General features: G+C 48.3%; 1 protein-coding gene across 15 annotated transcripts in view; it reads right to left on the bottom strand.

Moving 5' to 3' along the window:
* Positions 1–22,191, bottom strand: part of COL15A1 (collagen type XV alpha 1 chain) — a 103,958-nt gene extending 81,767 nt beyond the window's left edge. For 3 of the 15 annotated variants that reach the window (XM_067039762.1, XM_067039764.1, XM_067039769.1), the window contains exons 1-3: positions 21,881–22,032; positions 21,576–21,672; positions 21,408–21,493 (exon numbers count right to left, since the gene is read on the bottom strand). In XM_067039762.1, the coding sequence (XP_066895863.1) occupies positions 21,408–21,493; positions 21,576–21,586 (97 nt within the window). In that variant the 5' untranslated portion in view covers positions 21,587–21,672; positions 21,881–22,032. Of the gene's footprint in view, positions 1–21,407; positions 21,494–21,575; positions 21,861–21,880 lie in introns of those variants that run through there. The other 12 variants (XM_067039761.1, XM_067039772.1, XM_059070965.2 and 9 more) reach the window with 9 other exon arrangements.
* Between the last annotated feature and the right edge of the window lie 244 nt (positions 22,192–22,435).

The following is a 22,435-nucleotide window of genomic DNA, read 5'->3' as shown; positions in this document are numbered from 1 at the left end:
TGCTTTGTTAAGTGTAGCCTGCTCAGGTATAAGGAGCAACTAACATGGACAGAGAGCTCCAAATAGTGTAGGGGCCTGAGAGGGCTGTTTTTCTCAGATTAGTGAAATTTGAACATGCTGAAATGCTATAATGTGGTCAGTGGAACTTCATAAGCATAATTTCCTGTCCCATCCTGGGAATGGCTTGAATAAAACGGAGCTGACCAAGAGGAGCTAGAACCTGGAAATTGGTTTAGCATTCCCACTCCATCCCAGGGCAGGACGCTACGGTCAGGCTAACTGCAGCTGCTGGAAGAAACAACAACTAAACGATAATAATAATGGCCCATGTTCACTGTAGTGGGTTGAATGATGGCCTCTAAAATGATAGGTCCATATCTTAATCCCTGGAGCCTGTGAACGTGACCTTATTTGGAAGAAGGGTCTTTTGAAGATATAATTAAGGATCCTGAGATGAAGAGACCATCCTGGATTATACAGGTGGGCCTTAAGTCCAATGACAAGTGTCCTTATAAGACACAGGGGAGATTTGACAGAAGAGAAGGTGACATGATTATGAGGCAGAGATTGGAGTGATGCAGTCATGAATCAAGGAATAATGAAAGCCCCCAGAGCTGGAAGAGGCAAAGAAAGATTCTCCCCTAGAGCCTCCACCGGGAGTGCAGCCCTGCCAACACCTTGACATTGGACTTCTGGTCTCCAGAACTTTACCAGTTTGTGGTAATTCGTTAGAGCAGGCAAAAAACCTAATACATTCATTGAACACTTACTGTATGCCAAGTCCTATTATAAGTGTGGTGCCTGGACTGAGTCATTTAATACTCACAATAACCCAGTGAGGAAGGTATTATTACCTGTATTTTATACATGAAGAGATTGAGATGCAGAGAGATGACGTCATACAGGTAGTAAGTGGCAGAGACAAGATGTGGACCCAGCCTGGGTCCATTCTCTATGGACACAGGGTTAGGCAGGGCCCTAGCTGCGATGGGGCTTCCCTCGGATCACAGCACAGCCACAGCAAATGAGCTGCCTCCCAGACAGGCTGATGGGAGGCCGAGTCCCCTGAGTGACTAGATCCCACTGATTTACAACAGGGAGAGGCAGCCGGGGCGCCCCAGCTGGGGGAAGGAGGTTGGTGATCTGTGGGATGCAGAGAGGCTTGGGAGGTCCAGCCCAGGGGCCCTGGGCATGTCTGCGAGGGTTCTACAGCCAGGAGGAAGCTTGTGGCCTCCAAGGGAGCTGCTCCCCAGAGAAAGCCTGTCCCAAGCCGGAGGAGGCCACGCTTCCAGGAGGGGCAACGATAGCTATTTCCCTTGCCTCCCCACCTTCCCCTTTGCCCTTTCCTGAGGGAAGTTCTCTCCAGCCACACTGGGAAGCTGGGCCTCAGGGTTGATTTTTTACTAAATGCCTGCAAATGGATCACCCCATCTAGCCAAGAAGCCCTCCTTTGGTAAGTTTCCCAGGAATCTCCAATTCCTCACTTCTGTGTTGTTATCTGTTTGTTTGCCTACATCTCCCACCAGCCTGTGAGCCCTTCGGGGGTCAGGCATCATCTGTTTCATGTTTATATCTCCCAACTTCACCCTCACCCCTCTAGCACAGGGCTTGCCTGAGTTAGGCAAAAATTGAGCATTGATGGAGGAATGAATGAATGAATAACGCACACAGGAGTGAATGAATGAGCTTAATGGATTCTTCAGAAGAGTGACCGTATGCCTGTCTTACCACATTACATTTATTGTCATCAATACATACAATCAATAGTCTTTTTCAGCAATTACAAAGAACTCTAATGAATGCCAGCTGTTTGTCACAGTGATTCCCACCAGCACCATTTAGCTCAACATGCACTTAACAGCCTAGCTCTCATCTGATACAACTGTTGAAGTATAATATAATATTAATAGCCAAACAGAGGCCTGATGTTAACTTTTCTGAGGGCTGCGATCTTCCATCCTTTTGGCTGACCCTTAAGCAAGAGGGTGCAGAATGACCAGCCTTCTGAAAAATGCCTGCCTTGGCTCTCACCTGCCAAACCGAGCTGGGAGTGCCGCTCTAAAACACACTGGCCTCTTAGACTTCAGAGTGCATTGCAGCTGCCACCCCGGAACAAGGGTCTGGGTAGAGATTGTGGACAACGTATGCTTCCCCTTCTCGTGATATACTATTAGGTTCTTGAGGTTTGGCTGGAGACCTCAGAGAGGTTGCTCATCGCCTATCTGGGGGTTAGAGCATGAGCTGGGGCCACTGGGCAAGGTGGGGTGGGACAAGCCAGCCCTCAAGGTCCTGGGAGAGAAAGGGTAAGATTCCTGCTCCTTCCTGCATCCCCCCACCCCCAACCTCCGGCCCCACGTTGTGAGGCATTGGGGAGGGAGGGGCATCGATGGTGGGAGGAGCTTGAAAGAGTAATTCTGGAGTTTTCTAAGTCTCTAAGTAAGGCATGTCCTTGGGTATTTCTTGAGTTCTTTCGCATGATTGACACCATGTGGTCCATAAAATCTCTTACAGAGTTAGAGGTGCTAACCATTGTGCCAGCCCCGAGAGAAATGCAGCCACAAGGGGAGGATGGATCTCGGAAGGGGAGGCAGGAGCGGACCTCCCTGTCTTTCACTCTATCCTGGTCCCAGTCCAGGGTTCTGGCATTGCCCACAACCAGCATCCAGTGGCCACACTTGTCTGGACTTGGGCCTGGGGTGGACTCTGGAAGATCAAGAAGACTCAGACTCTGGTCCCCGAGTAGCTCTCAGCCTAGCAGAGAGGGCAAGACACCAACACACAGAGTCCTGATACAGGTGCCTGAACTGAAGGACGGGGCAATGGAGATGGGCCTGGAAGGCTCTGCACAGGTGAACATGGTGGAGCAAGCAGAGCATAAGCAAACCCATAGAGTTAGGAAACTGGGGGGTAAGTGGGTAGTGCCGGGGGATGGGAGCAACGGGACTCTTAGGTAACCTCCAACATTGGCACAGAAAGGAGAGAATTATGAAGCCAGTTTAGAAGTGTGAAGCCAACATCAGCTCATTTACTCTCAGGACGATTTGATAAAGTGGGGACAATTGCTCTCCCATTTTGCAGATAAACAGACCAAGGCTGAGGGAGATCAAGGCCACAGAGCTGGACTGGTGTGGTTAGGACTCACACATGGGTCATCTGAGATCCTTCCCAGCTCTTTCTGCTCTTAATCACTTTTTCACTCAGGAGACTGGAAACAGATTAGGGAGAGCCTTGAACGTCAGGCCAAGGAGACTAAAATTTATGCAACAGGCAATGGGGTGCCTTGAAAGGTTTCTGAGGAAGGCTGCCGCTGACCATTTTAGGAGGCATCACCACTTCACCTCGAGCTGCCGCCCCCGGCAGCCGGGCCCCTTCCTTTCCCTTGCCGAGCAGAGGGTGGAATTGGGCGATTTGGAATGTGGAGCGAAGGCGGTCATTTGGCAACAGCAGGAGACATATTTTCCTGAAGCCTCTCAGCACTTGTCATGTGATGCCCTGGGCAAAATCAAGCTGCCCTGGGAACAGCCCAGGGCGTCCCAACAGATGAGCTTGTATGAATTCAGCCAGGGCAGGGAAGCAGCTGGCAGAATGAATTCACAGCTTCAGCAGGAGCTGTGAAATCTCGCCTACACTGAACAGCCTGATAGAGGCCTGGAGACTCGGGGTGACCTTCAGAGCTGGGAAGGACTTCAGTCCAGTGTCCCCAAGATGAGAAAACCAAGGCCCAGACTGACGATGTGACTTGCCCAGCATCTCGTGTTTCCACAGTTATCAACTATCCAGGCCACTCTCACCCACTGCCCTAAGAAGGTGAGGCGCAGGGAAGTGCCTGGTACACAGTAGGCACCCAGTACAGGAATGGGTGCATAGTGGGGCCTGTGGTGCTCACATATAACAACCCGATGCCATTGAGTAGGGGGAAACAAACGACGTAAGCAATTTGTCCTACAGCTGTTATCAAACACACTGCTTCTTTCTACAGATTTTCCTGCTCCACTGTGCAGAGACCTGCTCTCCGTGGGATGCTGGAGCCCCGTTTGGCTCTGAGATGGGATTTGAGTTTAAGGGAACAGCCAGAACAGATGGTGACCCTGAAGTCATATTTTGAAACAGGCTGACTCTTGTTTAATCTAGATGAAAGTGCAGCTTGATGGCCTCCAAATGTTAGCTGGAGGAAGAGCCTGTGCACCTCCAGAGTAATGGGAGAGGGAACCAGACCCTCCAAGGTGCGTACCAGGAGATGCCCCTAAATGGAGGCCTGAAACGGAGGGTGACCTCTGGGGCACCCGAGGAGGATGAGCCTCGAGCCTCGCCCAGCAGATGCAGGGGAAGGACGTGTAATTCTGTGCCAGAGAGACCTGCACGTAAGGCCTCATCCACTTACTTGCCTCGTGCCAGTTCCTTAACTCCTCTGAGCCTTAGTTTCATTATCTGGACAGAGAGGTGACAATACCCAGCTCTCAGGGTGATGGTACAGGGTAATGTCAGGTGCTGAGCACACCTTATTTATCTGTCCGTTCATTCATTCATTCATTTACAAATATTCTCAAGCACCAGCCACCAGGTGCCTGGCACTGCTACTGTGGGAGATTCACGGGTGAACAGGACAGATGTGTCCCCTGCCCTCACGGCGTGTGTGCTCTAGCACTGTGTTCCTGGATGGGCAGGAAAACCACCTGAGGGCTTTAGAAGACTGATTCTCGGCTCCACACCAATCAGGACCTTTGGGGGAAAGGCTTTGGCCTCCACATGTTTTAAAAGCTCCCCAGTGACGCTGCTGCGCACAGAGTACGGTTCATGGTTTCGGGGAGAGCTCTCACCCACCAAGGGCTTGTCTTCTCGGGCTCTACTCTGAGTGCCTCACACAGCCTGGGAGTTGGGACCTCCACTACCCCCTGTCCAGATAGGGAACCAACCCTCCTTCTGAGCAATTTGCCCAGGTCACACAGCTGATAACTAGAAGAATTGGTATTTGAAGTCCAGCTGATGTTTCCAAAGCTCAGCTCTAACCATACGCTGCCGGGCACAGAAGAGACCCTCGGTGTGTGTGAATTCCTGTCCCCCGTCTTTCCTCCCACATCCCTGAGGATGGGACAGAAGGACAACATGTCTACACTCAAGCAGCAGCAAAACTTGGGAATTTGAGGGTGGTGTGATGCCACCCACCTGGACATCAGAAAACCCAGTTCTAAATCCAGTTCTTCTATATTCTGGCTGTGTGACTCTCATCACGTCCCTTTTTCCCTCTGAGCCTCCATCTTCCCCTCTGTAATTTAGAAGAGCCAGACTAGAGGATCCTGAAAGTCCAACATTTTCTGGGTCCTCAAGGTCCCCGGTGGGTTTTGATGGGAGCGAGGTATTTGGGGAACCCACGGACACTAAAAAAGGAGCTTAGGAGCCCCAGCTACCCAAGGTGCATGAATGGTGAACTGTGTTTCTCCCACAAGGAGAATGGACCACACAGGGTAGGAGGCTGCCTCCAAAGAGATTCTTAGAAACCTTGAACTTGAGTGGGGCTGGCCAGTCTCCCGCATGCATATACATGAACAGCATTTTTCACATTCCACCCAACCCTCCCATGCTCATGTACCCACACACTTATTCCTGGAAAGGTAAATGCAGATTGAGGAGGGAAGTTTCTTACAGCCACCAACACACACACATCTATTCATTCAACTAGCATTTATTCAGCACATGCTGTATGGCACCACTGTTCTAGGTGCTGGGGATCCAGCAGTGACAGACAAGTTCCTTCCCTCGTGGAGCTGAAAGTTCTAGTACAAGAGCTATGGAGAGCAGTGACCTCCATCTTGTCAATAGCAAAAAAAAAAAAAAAAAAAAACATGTCAGTAGCCCCTTCCACACACAAATGCGTTAGGTAACTGTTGATGGAGGAAACGTTTATAACAAAAACGGGTTCTTGTACCCGCTACCATAATTCCAAGCCTCCCCCACCAACTGGGGACCTCAAATCTACATATAACATCATCTCCACTAAAGCATCACCATTAGAGAGAGGGGACCTTATACCTGAGGGCCTGGGTCTAGCCAGAGCCCCCCAGAGCTTGGAAATTTAATTAAAGCCTCCTGCCCTTTTTTTTTTTTTTTTTTTCTTTTTGCGGTACGCGGGCCTCTCACCGTTGTGGCCTCTCCCGTTGCGGAGCACAGGCTCCGGATGCGCAGTCCCAGCGGCCATGGCTCACGGGCCCAGCCGCTCCGCGGCATGTGGGATCCTCCCATACCGGGGCACGAACCCGTGTCCCCTGCATCGGCAGGCGGACGCTCAACCACCGCGCCACCAGGGAAGCCCACGCCCTATCTTTAAAAGCACTTAAGTTTTGTACTCCATAATAATTGTGGGCTGTTTAACATAAAAATATTCTAAATTATTTTCCAGTTGCTACTGGACTCCCTGAGTTATGAACCGCTGAGTAAAATGGATGCAGGAAATAAACAATGTGGCTTTGCACACTGCTGTCACACAGCCAAGGACCACGAGTACACCCAGTTTAAGAAGCAGGTCTCTAAAGGAATGGCCTGGACAGGAGTGGGTAATGAATCACCCATCTCCCACCATCTCTAAAGGAATTGCTTCCCACGTGAAAACACCTAAGAACTTCCCACCCAAGTTATTCCCCGGCAAGACCTCTCTGTTCCCCGGCAAGAGAATTCTGCATGTGCTGTGGATACACATTCTGAATACAGAGATCCAGAGAGAGAAATCAGAAGAGATAATATAAGATCTGGATGAGCCTCAGAGCTGGTCCAACCCCTTCATTTCACAGACAGGAAGAAGCTTTTCAAAGCCAAGACTAACTGCAGACTAACTGCAGAGGGCAATTCTTAGAATCCTTTTCTCGTGTGACCTTCACAACCTCTCAGCCAGGCAGCTGTGATGGCCTGGGAGGCTCTGGGTGGCCAAGGTAAGACCAGAGACTCTGCTCCAGGCTCTCACTCAGCCCTGCTTCCCTATCATTCGACTGCAAGTCTCTCATATACACTTCTCTTGGGCAACACAGAGGTGGAGACCCTGTGCCCCTCCCTGAAGCCATAAACTCTCCGGTAAGTAGAGGCAAGAGCAGGGAAGGAAAGAGCATCCAGAGGCTCTCAGCCCATGGATCCTGGGCTATGAGCACTGGGCAGGACCCAAGGGGGAGTGGAAGCCCAGATGCTCACCCAGGGCCAGGCTCGGGAAAGCAGCTACTGGACGGAGGTTCTGCTTTCATGCTGGAGACCCCCCACTTCAGCCCCGTCCCATCCTGTCCTGTCCCATCCCTCCTTTACCAGGCTCAGAGAATTGACTGCTTAGGCCACACCAGCGGCTGCTTCCATCCTATCCTCATCCTGTTGCCTCTATCTGGAACATTCCACTCCTCTTTTAACCCAACAGCCCCTCCCCCTTTCCTGGCTAAATCTATTCACACCTCAGATCTCATCTTAAATGTCACAACTTGGGGAGACTTTCCTGACACCACCATATTAGAGTGGCCAGGCATGTGCTTTCATAGCTCCCTGCACTTCTTAACACTTTTTACTGTTTATAGACATTTAGGGTTTTTTCTACAACCCTTTATTTAGTGTGTATGTCCCCCATTAGATTCTAGGCTCCATGAGGAAGGGAACCATGCTTATCTTATTCATCATTTTATAGCCAGCATGTACCACACTGCCTTGCACACAGTGAGCAGTTAATAGATATTTATTAAATAAAAGTGAGTGAACAAATGAGTGAATGAAAAACCTACCAGGCTATGACAGGCAGGATGACCATTTATACCTAGAAATTTTGGCATTAATTCTATCCAACTCACCCACCCATACTTGCAAAGTCCTTGCTTATCTCCCTGCACTGGAAGGTCAATGATTCTGAACCCTGAAAATGAATGGCGCTGTCCCGGCTCTCCCCATCCTTAGGTAGACGGGCTTGCAAGTGACTCTGATGGAAGAAACCAGGTACAAGCAATGCTGAGGGAGGCCATAGGAGGGTTTAGGAACCATGTCAGTTAGCACTGAGGTTGAACCTCGTCACCATGGCCATTACCCTTCACTGAGGGATCCTGGTGTGCCAGGCACTGTGCTAAGAGCTTTGGGGACCTGACTCCATGTACTCATCCAAAGAACTCTGAGATAAGTACTATTATCATCTCCACTCTACAGATAAGGAAACTGAGGCTAGAAGAGGACTAGTAAATTGTCCACGGTCACCAGCTAATACGTGCAAAGCCTAGAACCAAACCAGCCCTGCCTGACCCCTAGCCCCAGCACTTGACCACCACACTACAAGGCGCGCCCCTCACTTCCGTTTCACTCCCATCAGCCAGGGGCCGGGGTAAGGCGTAGATTCTGTTGCAGCAGGTCTGGGGCTGGACCGGGGAACCCTGCATTTCTAACAAGCTCCCCAGTGGTGTTGATGCTGCTGGCACAGGGACCATACTTTGAACACCAAGTCTGTAAAGGAGAAAGAGGATTTCAACAGGGCAGGGGGAGTATTCCAGACTGTGGGGCAGCTCTAGCAAAGGTAGGAGGAGGGAACATACTTGTAAATTCAGAGACAAGCGGAGCTCGTCGTAGTTGGAAGCCAGGGCACCGTAGCTGGAGCCAGGGCACCAGGAGCGCTGCGAGGGGAGAAGACGCCTTGAGCTCCAGCCCGAGGAGAGTGGGATTTAAGGTGCTGTAAGGGAAAGCAGGGAAGGGTTTTAAGGGCTTGTGACATAATGGGACCAGCCACTCGGGTTGCTGTGAGAAGATGCACTAGAGGACAGAGAGATGGGAGGACCTACTGGCCAGGACAGGGAGCTGCTGTGACAGTCCCTTAGTGAGCATGACACAGGCCTGAACCCAGTGGGGCAAAGGGATGAAAGGAAGAGATTGGATGCAACAGACCTTGCAGGAGCAGAATCAGTTTCTTCGAAACAAAGCTACAACACTCTTTCCAGGTGCTAAAAATTTCTCAACCAATCCATGCACTGCAGCAACAGTGGAGAGATGACAAAGCTGATGGCAGATATAAATTGAGGTGCACACAATTCCAACAAAGTCTCAACCAAAACAACTCTGAGAAATGGGGCCCACCAACCACTTCTTCCAATCGGCCGTACAGTCTCCGTGGTGACCCAAACTTTTCCTTTCTTTGCAGATTAAGTATCTGAGCCCAAGAACAGAAGTGACTTGGTCAAGCTTCCCATGGAGGGTCCAGACCCCAGGAATCCTACCGCTAGCTTAGTGCTGTGCACCTGAGAGCACTTCCTTCAGCAGAGAAAATGAGGACATTCAGCCGTAGTTTGATAGCAGCCCACACTTGCAAATATTAAACAAGAAAAACCATTCCACTTCTTCAACTGGAAGCTCATATTCTAATAAAAGGGGAGGGGGGGAGACGCTGAAATGAAGCCATCTACTCTAGACAGTTAAGCCTGAAATAAAATTAGAAAATGTGTCACGTGGAAAAACTGCAGTGAGAAATGCTTTCTTTTTTCCCTCCCTTTTTCTTTCTGTGGGAAAGTGAGCAATTAGGCATTTTAACTAGACAGGGAAGGAGAGCAGCTGTGGTCTCCATTTTGTACCAAATACACACAGCCGTTGGGCACCGTTCTGTATCCTGACCCGTGGAGCAGGATGTCAGTGAAGGACGGGAAGTGGACTGAGCGCTGCTGAGTTGAATCACCTCCCCCAACCACCGCAAACCTTGGGTGAACTGAATTCAGATATCCTAGAATGTTCCCGCTAACAGTGCTTTTAGGATTCACCTGGTCCAACCCCTTAATTTCCCAGATAAGCAAACTGAGGCCCAAAGAGAGCCAGTGATTTGCCCAAGACAGAAGAGCAGGGGGACAGCAAAGTAGAGCCCCTCCGGTGCCTCCAGTGTACCAGGGCCCCACCATGGCTGGTGGTGACCTGAATGAATATAGCAGGCTTCCACTGGGTTACTCGTTAAACAAGCATTGACTGAGTACCTGCCAGAGCCAGGCATGGGGCTAGGTGCTGGGGGGTACAGGGAGAATAACCTTATGTTGGACTCGCAGGGTGCCCCACCCCTGACATTCCAGCCACCCTGGGGGCTGTGAGCTTTGAGATCAGGCTAAGAGGAAGGATATTCTTGGAGATGAGGCCAAAACAGCATAGTGGTAGGACTTCAGAGGGTCTCAAATGCCATGCTAAGGAGTGTTAAAATCATTTCCTATGGCTGCTGTAATAAATAATTGCAAATGAAATACTTAAAGCAACACAAATGTATTACCTTGCTGTTGTGTAGGTCAGAAGTCCAACACAGATATGGGATAAAAATTAAGCAGATCATGCTCCTTTCTGGAAGCTTTGAGGAAAAATTCTTTTTTTTTTTTTCTTTTTCCAGGTTCTAGAGGCTGCATGTATCCCTTAGGCTTGTGGCCCCTTCCTCCATCTCCAACACCAGCAAAGAAGGCTGGTCAAGTCCCTCTCACCTCACCTCACTCTCCCACTTTTAAGGACGCTTGTGATTACACTGAGCCCACCTGGGTAAACCAGGATCCACTCCCTTTTTGAAGGTTAGATGATTATCGATACTAATTCCATCTGCAACCCTAATTCCCCTTTGTCTGGTAACCTAACATATTCACAGGTTCTGGGGATTAGGATGTGGACACAGTTGGAGGGCCAGTACTCTGCCTACCACAGTTGGTTAGCATAGGAAGATGACAAAAGGTTCTAAGGCAGGGGGTGACATAATAAGAGCTGGTTTTACACTGCTGCTCAAACTTGAATGTGCATGTGAATCACCAGAGAGCTTGTTAACATGCAGATTCTGACAAATTGGGTCTGTGAGTGGGACTGGAGATTCTGCATTTCTACTAAGTTCCCAGGTGATACTGATATTGCTGGTTGGTGGACCACACCTGAGGGGCAAGAAGCTAGAAGACTCCCATGGCTGCAGTATAGGGGGTGGGTGGAGAGAATGGAGGCCAGGAGACAGACCTGTTTGCTGAAAACAAAGACAGAACAAGCCAGGCACTAAGACTGTGCAGCTGGAAGGGGAGAAGCAGCTGGCTCACCTAACTTCAGATGGTTCTTTGTGTGACGCTGTTGAAACTGCATGGATTTAGGTGTCGTTTGCCATCGGCTTTTGGACTCTCTGTTCTACAGGATGCAATGGTTCTAACTTTCCAGCACTGGGAAGGCATACCTTCACTTTTCTTTCATGAAGAGTATTCCATCCCTGACGTATCTGTTACACCCAGCCCCTGCTCCCACCCGCTTTGGCCCCCCCACCATTACTGCCACAGTCATTATCACCATCACCATCATCACAGTGGATGGCTGGAGGGTGGCCTTCCAGCAGAGCTGGAGGCTCACACAGACTCTGCTATGGTCCAGGGTTCCTAATGCTAGGTTTTCACTAAGATCTCCACAGTCCCAGGCTTTGAATATTCATTCATGAATGTATTCGAACATTCATTGTGTCCATTTGGTGCCACGTCAGACGCTGAGGAAACATGGATAAATAACATAGGGTTTCTGCCCTCAAGGAACTCACAGAGATGTGGGAGCAGGAAGGAAAGAGGTACAGAACTGGTCACCAATTACAGGCCCCATGCTTCCCTTATTACTCCTCAGAGTAGGAATTATCGTCCCAGTTTACAGATAAGGAAAACATGGATAAGAGAAGTCACTGGCCCCGGGTCAGTCAACAGAGCTGAGATCTGAACCCAGGACGTGGGTTCTGGGGTCCAGTGGCAGCTCTGCCTCTCACCTGTGTTGCAACCACAGACAGAACCTTTCCTTTCTGGGACTCAGGATTGTCACTTTTGAAAGGAAAGCCACTGGACTGCATTGCTTGTTCTCAACCCTGGCTGCACTTTAGAATCACACCGAGAGCTTTTGAAACCTGCCCAAGACTGGATCCCAGGCATATTAAGAATCCTGGATGCGGGGAGGACTGGGCTTCAGATTCCTCTTGAATCCCCGAGGTGATTCTAAGGTGCAGCCAGCGTTGAGAATCACCAAGGTCCTTGTGACCTGAGATCTTGCATTCTAATTTCCTGAAAAAGCCTCTTCTCCTCTAGCCCTACCACAAGGCCCATGCCAAATGGATAACTGAATGGTAGGGGCGAGGGAGGAATCCCCAGCTCCATTTAACTAAGGGCAATTTGGAGCAATAATGCTGGCACTGTCCCTTGCGCTATTGTCATTTTCTCCTTTCCGTTAGAAAAATAGCATCAGTGGACAGAGGTGCAGGTAAGTTAGGTAGGTATTCTCTTATGCTGTTGCAGGGAGTATAAATTACTATGCCTTTCCAAAAAAATGCAATGAAAGCCTTAAAAAAAAAAAACACAGGCAAGCACTAGACCCAACAGTTTGTTTTAGGAATTTGTGCTAGGAAATAGTCACAGGAATGAATGGTCAAGTACAGAGCTACAAGAATAGGGTCACCACAATGGTGTTTATAGATGTAAACAATTGGAAACAGCCTAAAGGCCTAAAAGAGGCCTAGTTTAATTATGGGACATCCACATAATGAAATACTATTTCGGTTACAAAGGATTTAGGGAAGAATATTCAATGTTCCAGAGGAAATATCTAGATAATTGTTAAGGAAAAAAATGCCAAGCAACAAAATACAGTGTACAGAATGATCTATTCGCATTATAACATAAGTGCATATTTAGGCACAGAAGATAAACTTGAAAAACAGTCCACCAAATGCTAGCAGGATTTATCTCTGAGTCACGTGAAAACATGTGACTTTTTTTAACTCCTTTTTTTTTTCCAACCTAGATTTTTACAATGACTATTATTTTTATTATCAAAATATTTTAATGTTACTGAAAAATATAAATCTCTTCTTTCAAAGCTTGCTTACCTCCCTCCGCCTCCTCCACCTTCTGGTGGAAATGGACATCCCTACTTTAGTGTTGAAGAGGCTTGCTTGCACCCTCAGGACAAGGTCCACAGCATTCAAGCCAGCTGCTGCACACTGGTCCCTACTACTAGACTGTGAGTCTTTCCAGGATGGACACTGGGTCCAGTGTGGCTCTTTAGTCACCCTGCCCCCTATCCCACTGGGCCTCAGAGAGGGCAGGCAGCCAGGAGATATGGGAGGAAGACAGAAATCTATAGTAGTAGCCAAAACACAGAACAGGGCAGACAGTTTTGAGAACATCAGCAGACGTTTGCTTTGGGAGGAGACTAGTTGCAAAGACCTCCTGGTGGTAGAGGGGGCTTTTAAGCTGGGCCTCATTTGAGTCCCTCAGTGATAGGAGGGGTGACTCCCAGACAGACCTAAAGCAGGGCTGCTCTCTGCAAGCCAGACTCTAGCCAAGCTCCCCAAACCAAAAAAGGGGCTGCCCTAACACCTGAAGTCAAGGGTCCTGCTCACTTAAGAGAGATATGAGGGCCCTCAGAACTGTTTTCTGCCCTGTCCAGTTCTTTAAGTCATCCATGGCATGTAACAAGTGTGAAATGAATTGGACTGGATAAAGTTGGGTTGGGATGGATTACACTGGATTAGGTTGGGTTGGGCTGGGTTGGGTTGAGTTCATTCTGATTGGAGATAAGGGGTGGGTTGCACTCAGTAGATGACCTAGGCCTCATTCTTGCCTCATTAGATCTTGCCCAGGAAGAGGTCTGGGGCTTCTCCAGGTTCTGCTCTAACCCTAGACTTTTTTCTCTTGAATTGGGGTAGCAGAGGAAGGTGGTCAGTCAGCAAACTGGGCCTCTCCAACACCTCTGACCTACCTCAGCTCCCTGGGCTCTGTGTCAACAGCAATAGCTCAGGCCCCACAGCCGCTCCTCCGACTTTGAAGCCTTAGTTGCTCATCTGTTCTCCTTACTGCATATTAATGTCTTAAATTGAATCTTATTGTTAAGATTGCCTTGTTTTTTATAACCCTCACCTGCCCACCACCACTATGACACTCCCAGTATCCAATCATATCTTGAGAAAATTATGCAATAAATCAGTCTATGCTAAGGAATTCATAGTTTAATGGAGGAAGCAGGGGTAACTTCCCTTACTGGATTTTAAAACACGTTACAAAGCAACAATTATCAAGACCATGTGGGATTTTTTAAAAACAACACATACGCACAAGAAAGCAACCAATAGTATGTATAAAGATTCCACAAAAAAATTCTATTATTAAAAGAAAAATTTTATATGATAACCAGAAGCAACACTAGGATGGAGGAATAGTTTACATTTTAATTAGTATTTCAGGGAATCCTGGGTACCACTTTGGAAAAGAACTGATCTCAGAATACACTCTATGTAATCTATTTAATCAATGGTTCATTTTAAATGGATCAAGCTGTAGACATTCAAAGAAAACTCGAAAATAAGCTCATATATTTAGCTAGCACAGAAAGATAAATGTGCAGCTTTTGACAAAATAGAGGCTTTCAGGAATAAGATGAGTGGGATAAGCTAGAAAATATATTGTTTACACAAATAGATATAATAAAAAAAAGATAAAGAGCAAAGTAACATTAGTATAAATTCCAACCTAACCAGTTATTAAAGTCATTAAACAAAAGAAAACTAAAAGCCCTATAACATGCCCTGATTACTCAGCCATGGCCACTCCACAGCTGGCAGAGTCGTGAAAGACTCAGGATGACTTAGACACTGCAGAGGACATGGTAAATCGGCACATTCTCTCTAGACCAAAGTCTGGACCTGCCCATTCATTCCCTCTTTGATTCATTGAAAGAGTTTGGGGAGCGGCCACTCTGTGCCAGGCCCTGTAGGTTCTGGGGTTCAGAGTTGGGCAAGGCCCAGTCCCCACCTCACAGAACTTCCTGTGTAGTGGTGGGGGCAGACAAGTAATCAATGATCATGGTCCAGTCTGGGAAGCCCTGTGACTGAGAGATGGTGATATACAGTGTTAGCCCAGAGGAGAGATACTCAACATGCCTGGTAGAACAGGAGGACTTCCCAGAGAGGAATCTTAAAGGATGAATGAGGGGGTGCCAGGTAAAAAAGGGGAAAGGCATTTTCAAGAAGGGACCGGCCCATGCAAAGACAGAGGTGGGACAGGGAATATCTCATCCAGAAACCTGCCAGTGAGCGGCTGGTGTGAGCCCAAGTCAAGAGGGACATCGTGTGAGTAGAGAACAGGAGGTAGGCGGAGGCCAGACCACAAGGGGTACTTGGGGGCAAGGAGCATGACTCCATCCTAGGTACATGGAGAACCCAGAGAGAGCAATTAAACTAAGGAGCGGCATGATTCAATTTGTATCTCAGAAAGATCCATCTAAACAGATAATAAGAACTATCCAACTAGTTCTGTTATTTGATGGGCAAATCTGTTTGAGGGAATCTAGTCAAAGGAAATAATCCCAAAAGAAAACAAAGGCCATTTGTCTGAAGATGTTCCCAGCAGCACTATTTATCATAATGACAAAATGGCCAAAGTCCACGTGGCCAACTCTGGATGAATGAGGCATGATCCGCACCCTCAAAATGCTCTCATAGGAAGGAGAGAGAAATAAACATACTGTCAGTAGAGGGGGGACAGTGGCTGGTGCCTGGAGAGACAGGTGAAGGGCTGTGGCAGTTTAGTGATGAGAAAGCTTAGCTGGGGAGATCCAGGGAAGGTACCCTGGAAGAAGTGCTGTTTAAGCTGGGAGGTAGAATTAGGCCCTAAAGAAAAACAAGGCGAGGGAGTGTATTTTAGACAAGGAGATTCATCACACCTTGTGCAAAGTCAAGGAGGATGCAAAATCCCAAATATACATGGGGAGCTGTGTGTGGTTCAGTGTGCCAGGGGTTCTCAGCCTTAACTCTGCTGCAAAACATATAACGGCAGAACATTATGCCACCACAGGCATTCCTAACTTCACAGAAAACCAGAAATTTAGCCAGTAATTAAAACACTACAATCATTCATATTCATCACAACTTCTAATGGTATGTGAGCAACATGAGTTCATTACAGGCTGGGGCACAGGTAAGGTGGGAGGCCAGTGATGTAAAATCTTAGGTGTGACTCTTACCCCCTTCTCTCTCACTCAGGAAAGCACATCAGCTGGCCACCATCAAGAATGAGATGATTAGAGGGAAAACCTGAACCTGCCCTGACTGGTACTTAGAGTTTCCCCCAAATGGCCAAGAAGCACATGAAGAGATGCTCAACAGCATTGGTCATTCAGGAAATACAAATCAAAACCACAGTGAGATACCACTTCACACCCACTAAGATGGCTGTAATCTGAAAAGTAGAAAATAACAAGTGTTGGCAAGGACATGAAAAAATTGGAATGCTTGTACACTGCTGGTGGGAATGTGAAATGGTTCAGCCACTGTGGAGAATAGTTTAGGAGTTCCCCACAATTTAAGCATGGAATTATGATATAATCCCGCAATTCCACTGCTAGGTATACAACTGAAATACTTGAAAACAAGTACTCAAATCCATGTACCCAAATGTCATAAAAGCACTAATCATAATAGCCAAAAGGAGGAAAGAGCCCAAAAGTCTCCATCAATGGAAGAATAGATAAACAAACTGCGGTAAACAACGGACTATTATTTGGCCATAAAAAAGTGAAATCCTAATATATGCTCCAACGTGGATGGACCTCAAAAACATTATGCTAACATAGGCAGAACACTCTATGACATAAATCACAGCAAGATCCTTTTTGACCCGTCTCCTAGAGAAATGGAAATAAAAACAAATGGGATCTAATGAAACTTAAAAGCTTTTGCACAGCAAAGGATACCATAAACAAGACCAAAAGACAACCCTCAGAATGGGAGAAAATATTTGCAAATGAAGCAACTGACAAAGGATTAATCTCCAAAATTTATAAGCAACTCAGGCAGCTCAATAACAAAAAACCAAACAACCCAATCCAAAAATGGGCAGAAGAACTAAATAGACATTTCTCCAAAGAAGATATACAGATTGCCAACAAACACATGAAAGAATGCTCAACATCATTAATCATTAGAGAAATGCAAATCAAAACTACAATGAGATATCATCTCACACCGGCCAGATTGGCCATCATCAAAAACTCTAGAAACAATAAATGCTGGAGAGGGTGTGGAGAAAAGGGAACCCTCTTGCACTGCTGGTGGGAATGTAAATTGATACAGCCACTATGGAGAACAGTATTGAGGTTCCTTAAAAAACTACAAATAGAACTACCATATGACGCTGCAATCCCACTACTAGGCATATACCCTGAGAAAACCATAATTCAAAAAGACTCATGTACCAAAATGTTTATTGCAGGTCTATTTACGATAGCCAGGACATGGAAGCAACCTAAGTGTCCATCAACAGATGAATGGATAAAGAAGATGTGGCACATATATACAATGGAATATTACTCAGCCATAAAAAGAAATGAAACTGAGTTATTTGTAATGAGGTGGATAGACCTGGAGTCTGTCATACAGAGTGAAGTAAGTCAGAAGGAGAAAAACAAATACCGTATGCTAACACATATATATGGAATCTAAGAAAAAAAATGTCATGAAGAGATTAGTGGTAGGACGGGAATAAAACACAGACCTACTAGAGCATGGACTTGAGGATATGGGGAGGGGGAAGGGTAAGCGGTGACAAAGTGAGAGAGTGTCAGGGACATATATACACTACCAAATGTAAATTAGATAGCTAGTGGGAAGCTGCCACATAGCACAGGGAGATCACCTCTGTGCTTTGTGACCACCTAGAGGGGTGGGATAGGGAGGGTGGGAGGGAGGGTGATGCAAGAGGGAAGAGATATGGGAACATATGTATATGTATACCTGATTCACTTTGTTGTAAAGGAGAAACTAACACACTATTGTAAAACAGTTATACTCCAATAAAGATGTTAAAACAAACAAACGAACAAAAAAACCCACATTATGCTAAGTGAAAGAAATCAGATGCAAAAGGTCACATATTGTATGATTCCATTTATATGAAATATCCAAGACAGGCAAATCTATAGAGACAGAAAGCAATTTCGTGGTTGCCGCTGGCTGGTGGAGTGGGGATGGAGAGGGACTGCTTGATGGGAATGAGGTTTTCTTTGGAGTGATGAAAAGGTTTTGGAACTAGAGATGATGGCTGCACAACATTGAAAATGTACTAAATGCCACTGAATTGTTATTATGAAAATGGCTACTTTTATGTTACGCGAATTTCACCTCGATTTAAAAAAGTAAATCAAGATATCTAAATGTCCAATACATATACGAAAAGGTAATCGACTTAATAATCAGGAAAACAGGGCTCCCCTGGTGGCGCAGTGGTTGAGAATCCGCCTGCCGATGCAGGGGACACGGGTTCGTGCCCCGGTCCGGGAAGATCCCACATGCCGCGGAGCGGCTGGGCCCGTGAGCCATGGCCGCTGAGCCTGCGCGTCCGGAGCCTGTGTTCCGCAACTGGAGAGGCCACAACAGTGAGAGGCCCGCGTACCACCAAAAAAATAATAATAATAATCAGGAAAACATACATTAAGATGACAGTAAGATTCTAATGTGCACCCATTACAACTGCTGGAGTTAAGGCCACTGACAACACCAAGTGCTGATGAGGATGTGAAGAAACAGAGACTCTCCTACCAGCTTGACGGCCGTGAGCCCTGGCACAACCATAGTGGAAGTCGTGCTGCCATTGTTCATTTGGAGGGCCTGCCTACCCTGTCAGCCAGCACCGCACTTCCACGTGTACAATCAACGGAAATGTGTGCACATGTGCACAGAGACGTGGACAAACAGCATGTCAGAGATACGCTACAATATTAGCCCCAAATGGAAACCACCCAAATGTCATTGGGAAAAAATGGATAAATAATGGACAGTAAATTAATACAGTGGGATACTGTACAGAAAGGAAGATGAATAAACTACAGTGAAATGCAACAGCATAAATGAATCTCAAAACTTAATATTCAGGGAAAGAAGCCAGACACCAAAGGAGACACCCCGCATGTATAAAGCTAAAAAAAAAAAAAGAAAAACTGAACTTCAGAATTTGGGGATCCATGCTTAGGTACTAACGTTATTTTCTAAAAGGAAGGAAGGAATCACCGTAAAAGTCAAGGGGATGGTTACCTCTGAGGGGAGGGAGGGAATAATCACAGCCAAGGGGCACAGCAGAGCTTCTGGGGGCTTTTCCATTTATTGACCCACTTACATGAAAGTTTTCTTTGTGAGAAATCATGAGACTGTATTTTTGTGCGCACTTTTCTGAATAGATATTATATTTCACAATAAAACAGTTTAAAGAAAAGTGGATCATTTGCACATATTAACATTTTGTTAGCAGGAACAAATTAGTTATAACACCCCTGCCCCTGTCTCACAACAACTTCCTTAACTTCTAAAAGAGCAGGCATTCCAGTGACACTGTAACTTTACCAGCTCAGCCCTCACCCACTAGGGGCACAAAGATTGATGCGAGGGACAAGGGGCCAACTGACAAGGGTCTCTTTAAACAGGGTGAGCCAGAAAACTCTCAGGAGCTGAGAAGCCTGGGGTCTCTGGACCACGTTTCCTCATCTGAAGCACAGTCCCAGTACCTAGCTCCTGGAGTGATTGTGATGATTGGGTGAATGAAGGATGAACATATCACACATATGAAGTGGTTTACAAGTGTTAGCCTTATTAAACTTCATGCCAGATTTAGTTTGCAGGAGGATATTTCAGGTCTAGGAAGATTCTCCCCTGGAGGGACACTGAATATCCATCAATCAGCCATCAGTAATGGGTATTCCTAACTTTAGAGAAAACTAAAAATTTAGCCAGTAATTAAAACACTACAATCATTCATTCTTCTCCTGAGGGTTTCCTGGCACTCTCTTTTTACATTAAGGAAAGGCACAGGACTTCCTCTGTGTTAGAAAAACAGCCCTGACCTGCCATCCGGAGAGCCAACCTACAAACGCAGGAGGAGAAAGAAACACCAGATTTTCTTTCCCCAGACCTTCTTCATTTTGGGGGTGGGGTTGCAGCAGAGTTCACAAAAGACCACAGAACCTGAAGCTGCCCTCTGCCGCTGTGTTGGCAGTACCTTATATCACATGCAAAACTGCAACGTTCCGACACGGGCTACGGTGCTGAGAAGCCAAAACTGTGCTCCAGCTGCCCTTTGGTCTGCAAGAAATGCCAGACTGGATGCTCTGGCAGGAAAAGTTGTCATTGTGTTTGAGTCTTCTCCCAAAGAGGCAAGGATCTGGGCTGTCCCAGGCTTCCTTCAGCACACAAAGAGTTAACCATGGCCACCCAACAGTCCTCAGTTTCCTTCACAGAGACAGAGGTTGTGTCCATCCCCCCCCACACACAAACCCCGTCTCCCAGCACACTTATTCTATGGAGACTGTGTACTAATCTCCTAAATCCAAAAGCAGTCCAAGGCTACTATTTGGAGAGTGGTAGCTCTCCTGCAAAACTGCATGGAGAAAGGGCTGAGCAGGGAAGGACCAGAGTCTAGAGACCTTGGCACCCAAGCCCTGCCTTTTGCACAGGCCAGTTCCTAAGCCTCTCTCACCCTGAGTGTCCTCTTCTATAAAAATGCCTGCATTGCTTTCCAACACAGCTATTGCAAGGATCACCCTGTAGTTTCGATCACTTATTTTGTGCCCAGTATGTGCCATGGTGTGGAAAGCATATTATTTCTAATATCTCTTTTAATCTTCACAGCATTCCTAGGAGGAAAGGTCCTCTAAGTATTCCCCCTTTTTGGATGGGGAAACTGAGGCAAAGAGTGGTGAAATTCATTGTCCAATGGCACCCAACGCAGCCACAATTCAAACCCAGGAAGCCTGAACACACTTTAACTCAAAACTGTTTTAACTCAGACTCCACTAGTCGTACAACCGCCTCTGGGTCCTGGTGGGGAAAGTGAGGCCTGGGAACAGAAGGTATCAGATCCCCTGGTCCCCAGTCCATAGCTCTTCCTATCACGCATGGAGTTACTGCCCACGATGGATGGGACTTCCCAGTAACTCAGGGCTAAGTTAGGCATCAGGGCAATTCAGTCCCGTTATTTCTTGCGCGGCAAAGCGCCAGGTGTCTCAGCTGGCGGTCGAGCTTCCGCACCTTGTACAGAGGGCACCAGATCTGCCCTTACAATGAGCCAGCCAGCACGCGCGATCTGAGCGCGGGCCCTGGGTGAGCTGGAGCTAACTGTCCCCGCGGAGCCGCTGGCGCTGTCACTGGGCTTCCAAAGCCCCCTCTGCCCAAGATTGGAAGGGCCACGCCTAGCTCACAGCGCTCCACTCGCTCCGGCCGCCCAGAGACTCCCATTCGCCCCCTCGAACCCCCGGCAGCGCCCGGGGAAGCCGTGGCAGAACCACCAGTGCGCACCGAGAGGCGAGGACTCCCTTTTATGTCCAGGAATGAGGCGCGCACCGCAGCCGCGCCCGCAGCCAAAACCAACTTCCCCCGGGTGCGGAGGTAGCCGGTGCCACCCTCGGGCCGGGCCGCTTACCTGTCGCGGAGAGGGTCCGGGTGACAGCGGGGAGAAGCGCAGAGATGGAAAGTAGCCACAGCAGGCGCCAACACTGCGTGCCCCTCCTGCGAGAAGTGGCGGAGGGAGAGAAGGTGAGGCGGCCGGGAGGGGCCGGGGGGAGCCGGGGCACGGGGCAGCGAGTCCTACCTTTGCGCCATCCCGCAGTTCCGCGAGCTCCCGAGGGCACCAGGCCGCCGAGCTCCACGGACGGCGACGGGCTCTGCGCGCGGGCCGCTCTCCCTTCCTGCCAGGAACAAAGGCGGCGCTGGGCAGGGGCAGCGGCGGGCAGGATCCGGCCCGCGCCCTGAGTCACCCGCGCTCTGAAACCCGACTCTGCCGCGCCCTGCGGTCCCCCGTGCGCCGCGCCGCGCCCCACCTCGGGCAGCGCCGCAGCGGCGCACTCACGTCCCGTGGCTCCTGGCCGCGCTGACCGCCTCCCCACGCCCCCTTACCCCCTCGACAGATGCGCGCCCCCCAGCCGTGGCTTCCACCCAGGCGGCCTTGTGTAACCGAGAAAAGCCCCGCGCCCGCGCTCTGGTGGGTCAGCGGGCAGCTGCCTCCGGCCCTCACGTCTGTCCCTGTCCGGGCTGCCCCGCAGACAAAGCACTCTCTTTACGGGCCAATGAAATCCTCTCACCAGCCCAGGAAGGCTGGAATCTCTCTGATTTCCCTAAATGACAACGAAGAAACTGAGGCTCAGAGAGACGCAGTGAATGTCCCAAGTTCACACAGCTGGATTGGGCTCCTGACTGCTGTGCCCCGCCCTGCACGCCTGACACACAACCCCCTTGAATGCCCAGGAATGGGCCCCTTGGGGCGGTATAAGTGATTCATGTAAATAAACGTCGCAAAGAGAACCCTAATACAAATTTTAAATTTATCTACTATTGCAAGGTTTTCCTCTTTATACTTTGCCGGCACCACCATCCTCCACCACCAGAATGTAAGCTCCAGAAGGGCAAGAATTTATATTTGTTTTGTTCTCTGTCTAAACTAGTACCTGGCAG

The sequence above is a fragment of the Kogia breviceps genome, chromosome 8 (genome assembly GCF_026419965.1).
Source record: "Kogia breviceps isolate mKogBre1 chromosome 8, mKogBre1 haplotype 1, whole genome shotgun sequence".
NCBI lineage: Eukaryota > Metazoa > Chordata > Mammalia > Artiodactyla > Physeteridae > Kogia > Kogia breviceps.
The sequence above is the reverse complement of the archived record's forward strand: the minus strand, read 5'-3'. Positions and strand labels throughout refer to the sequence as shown.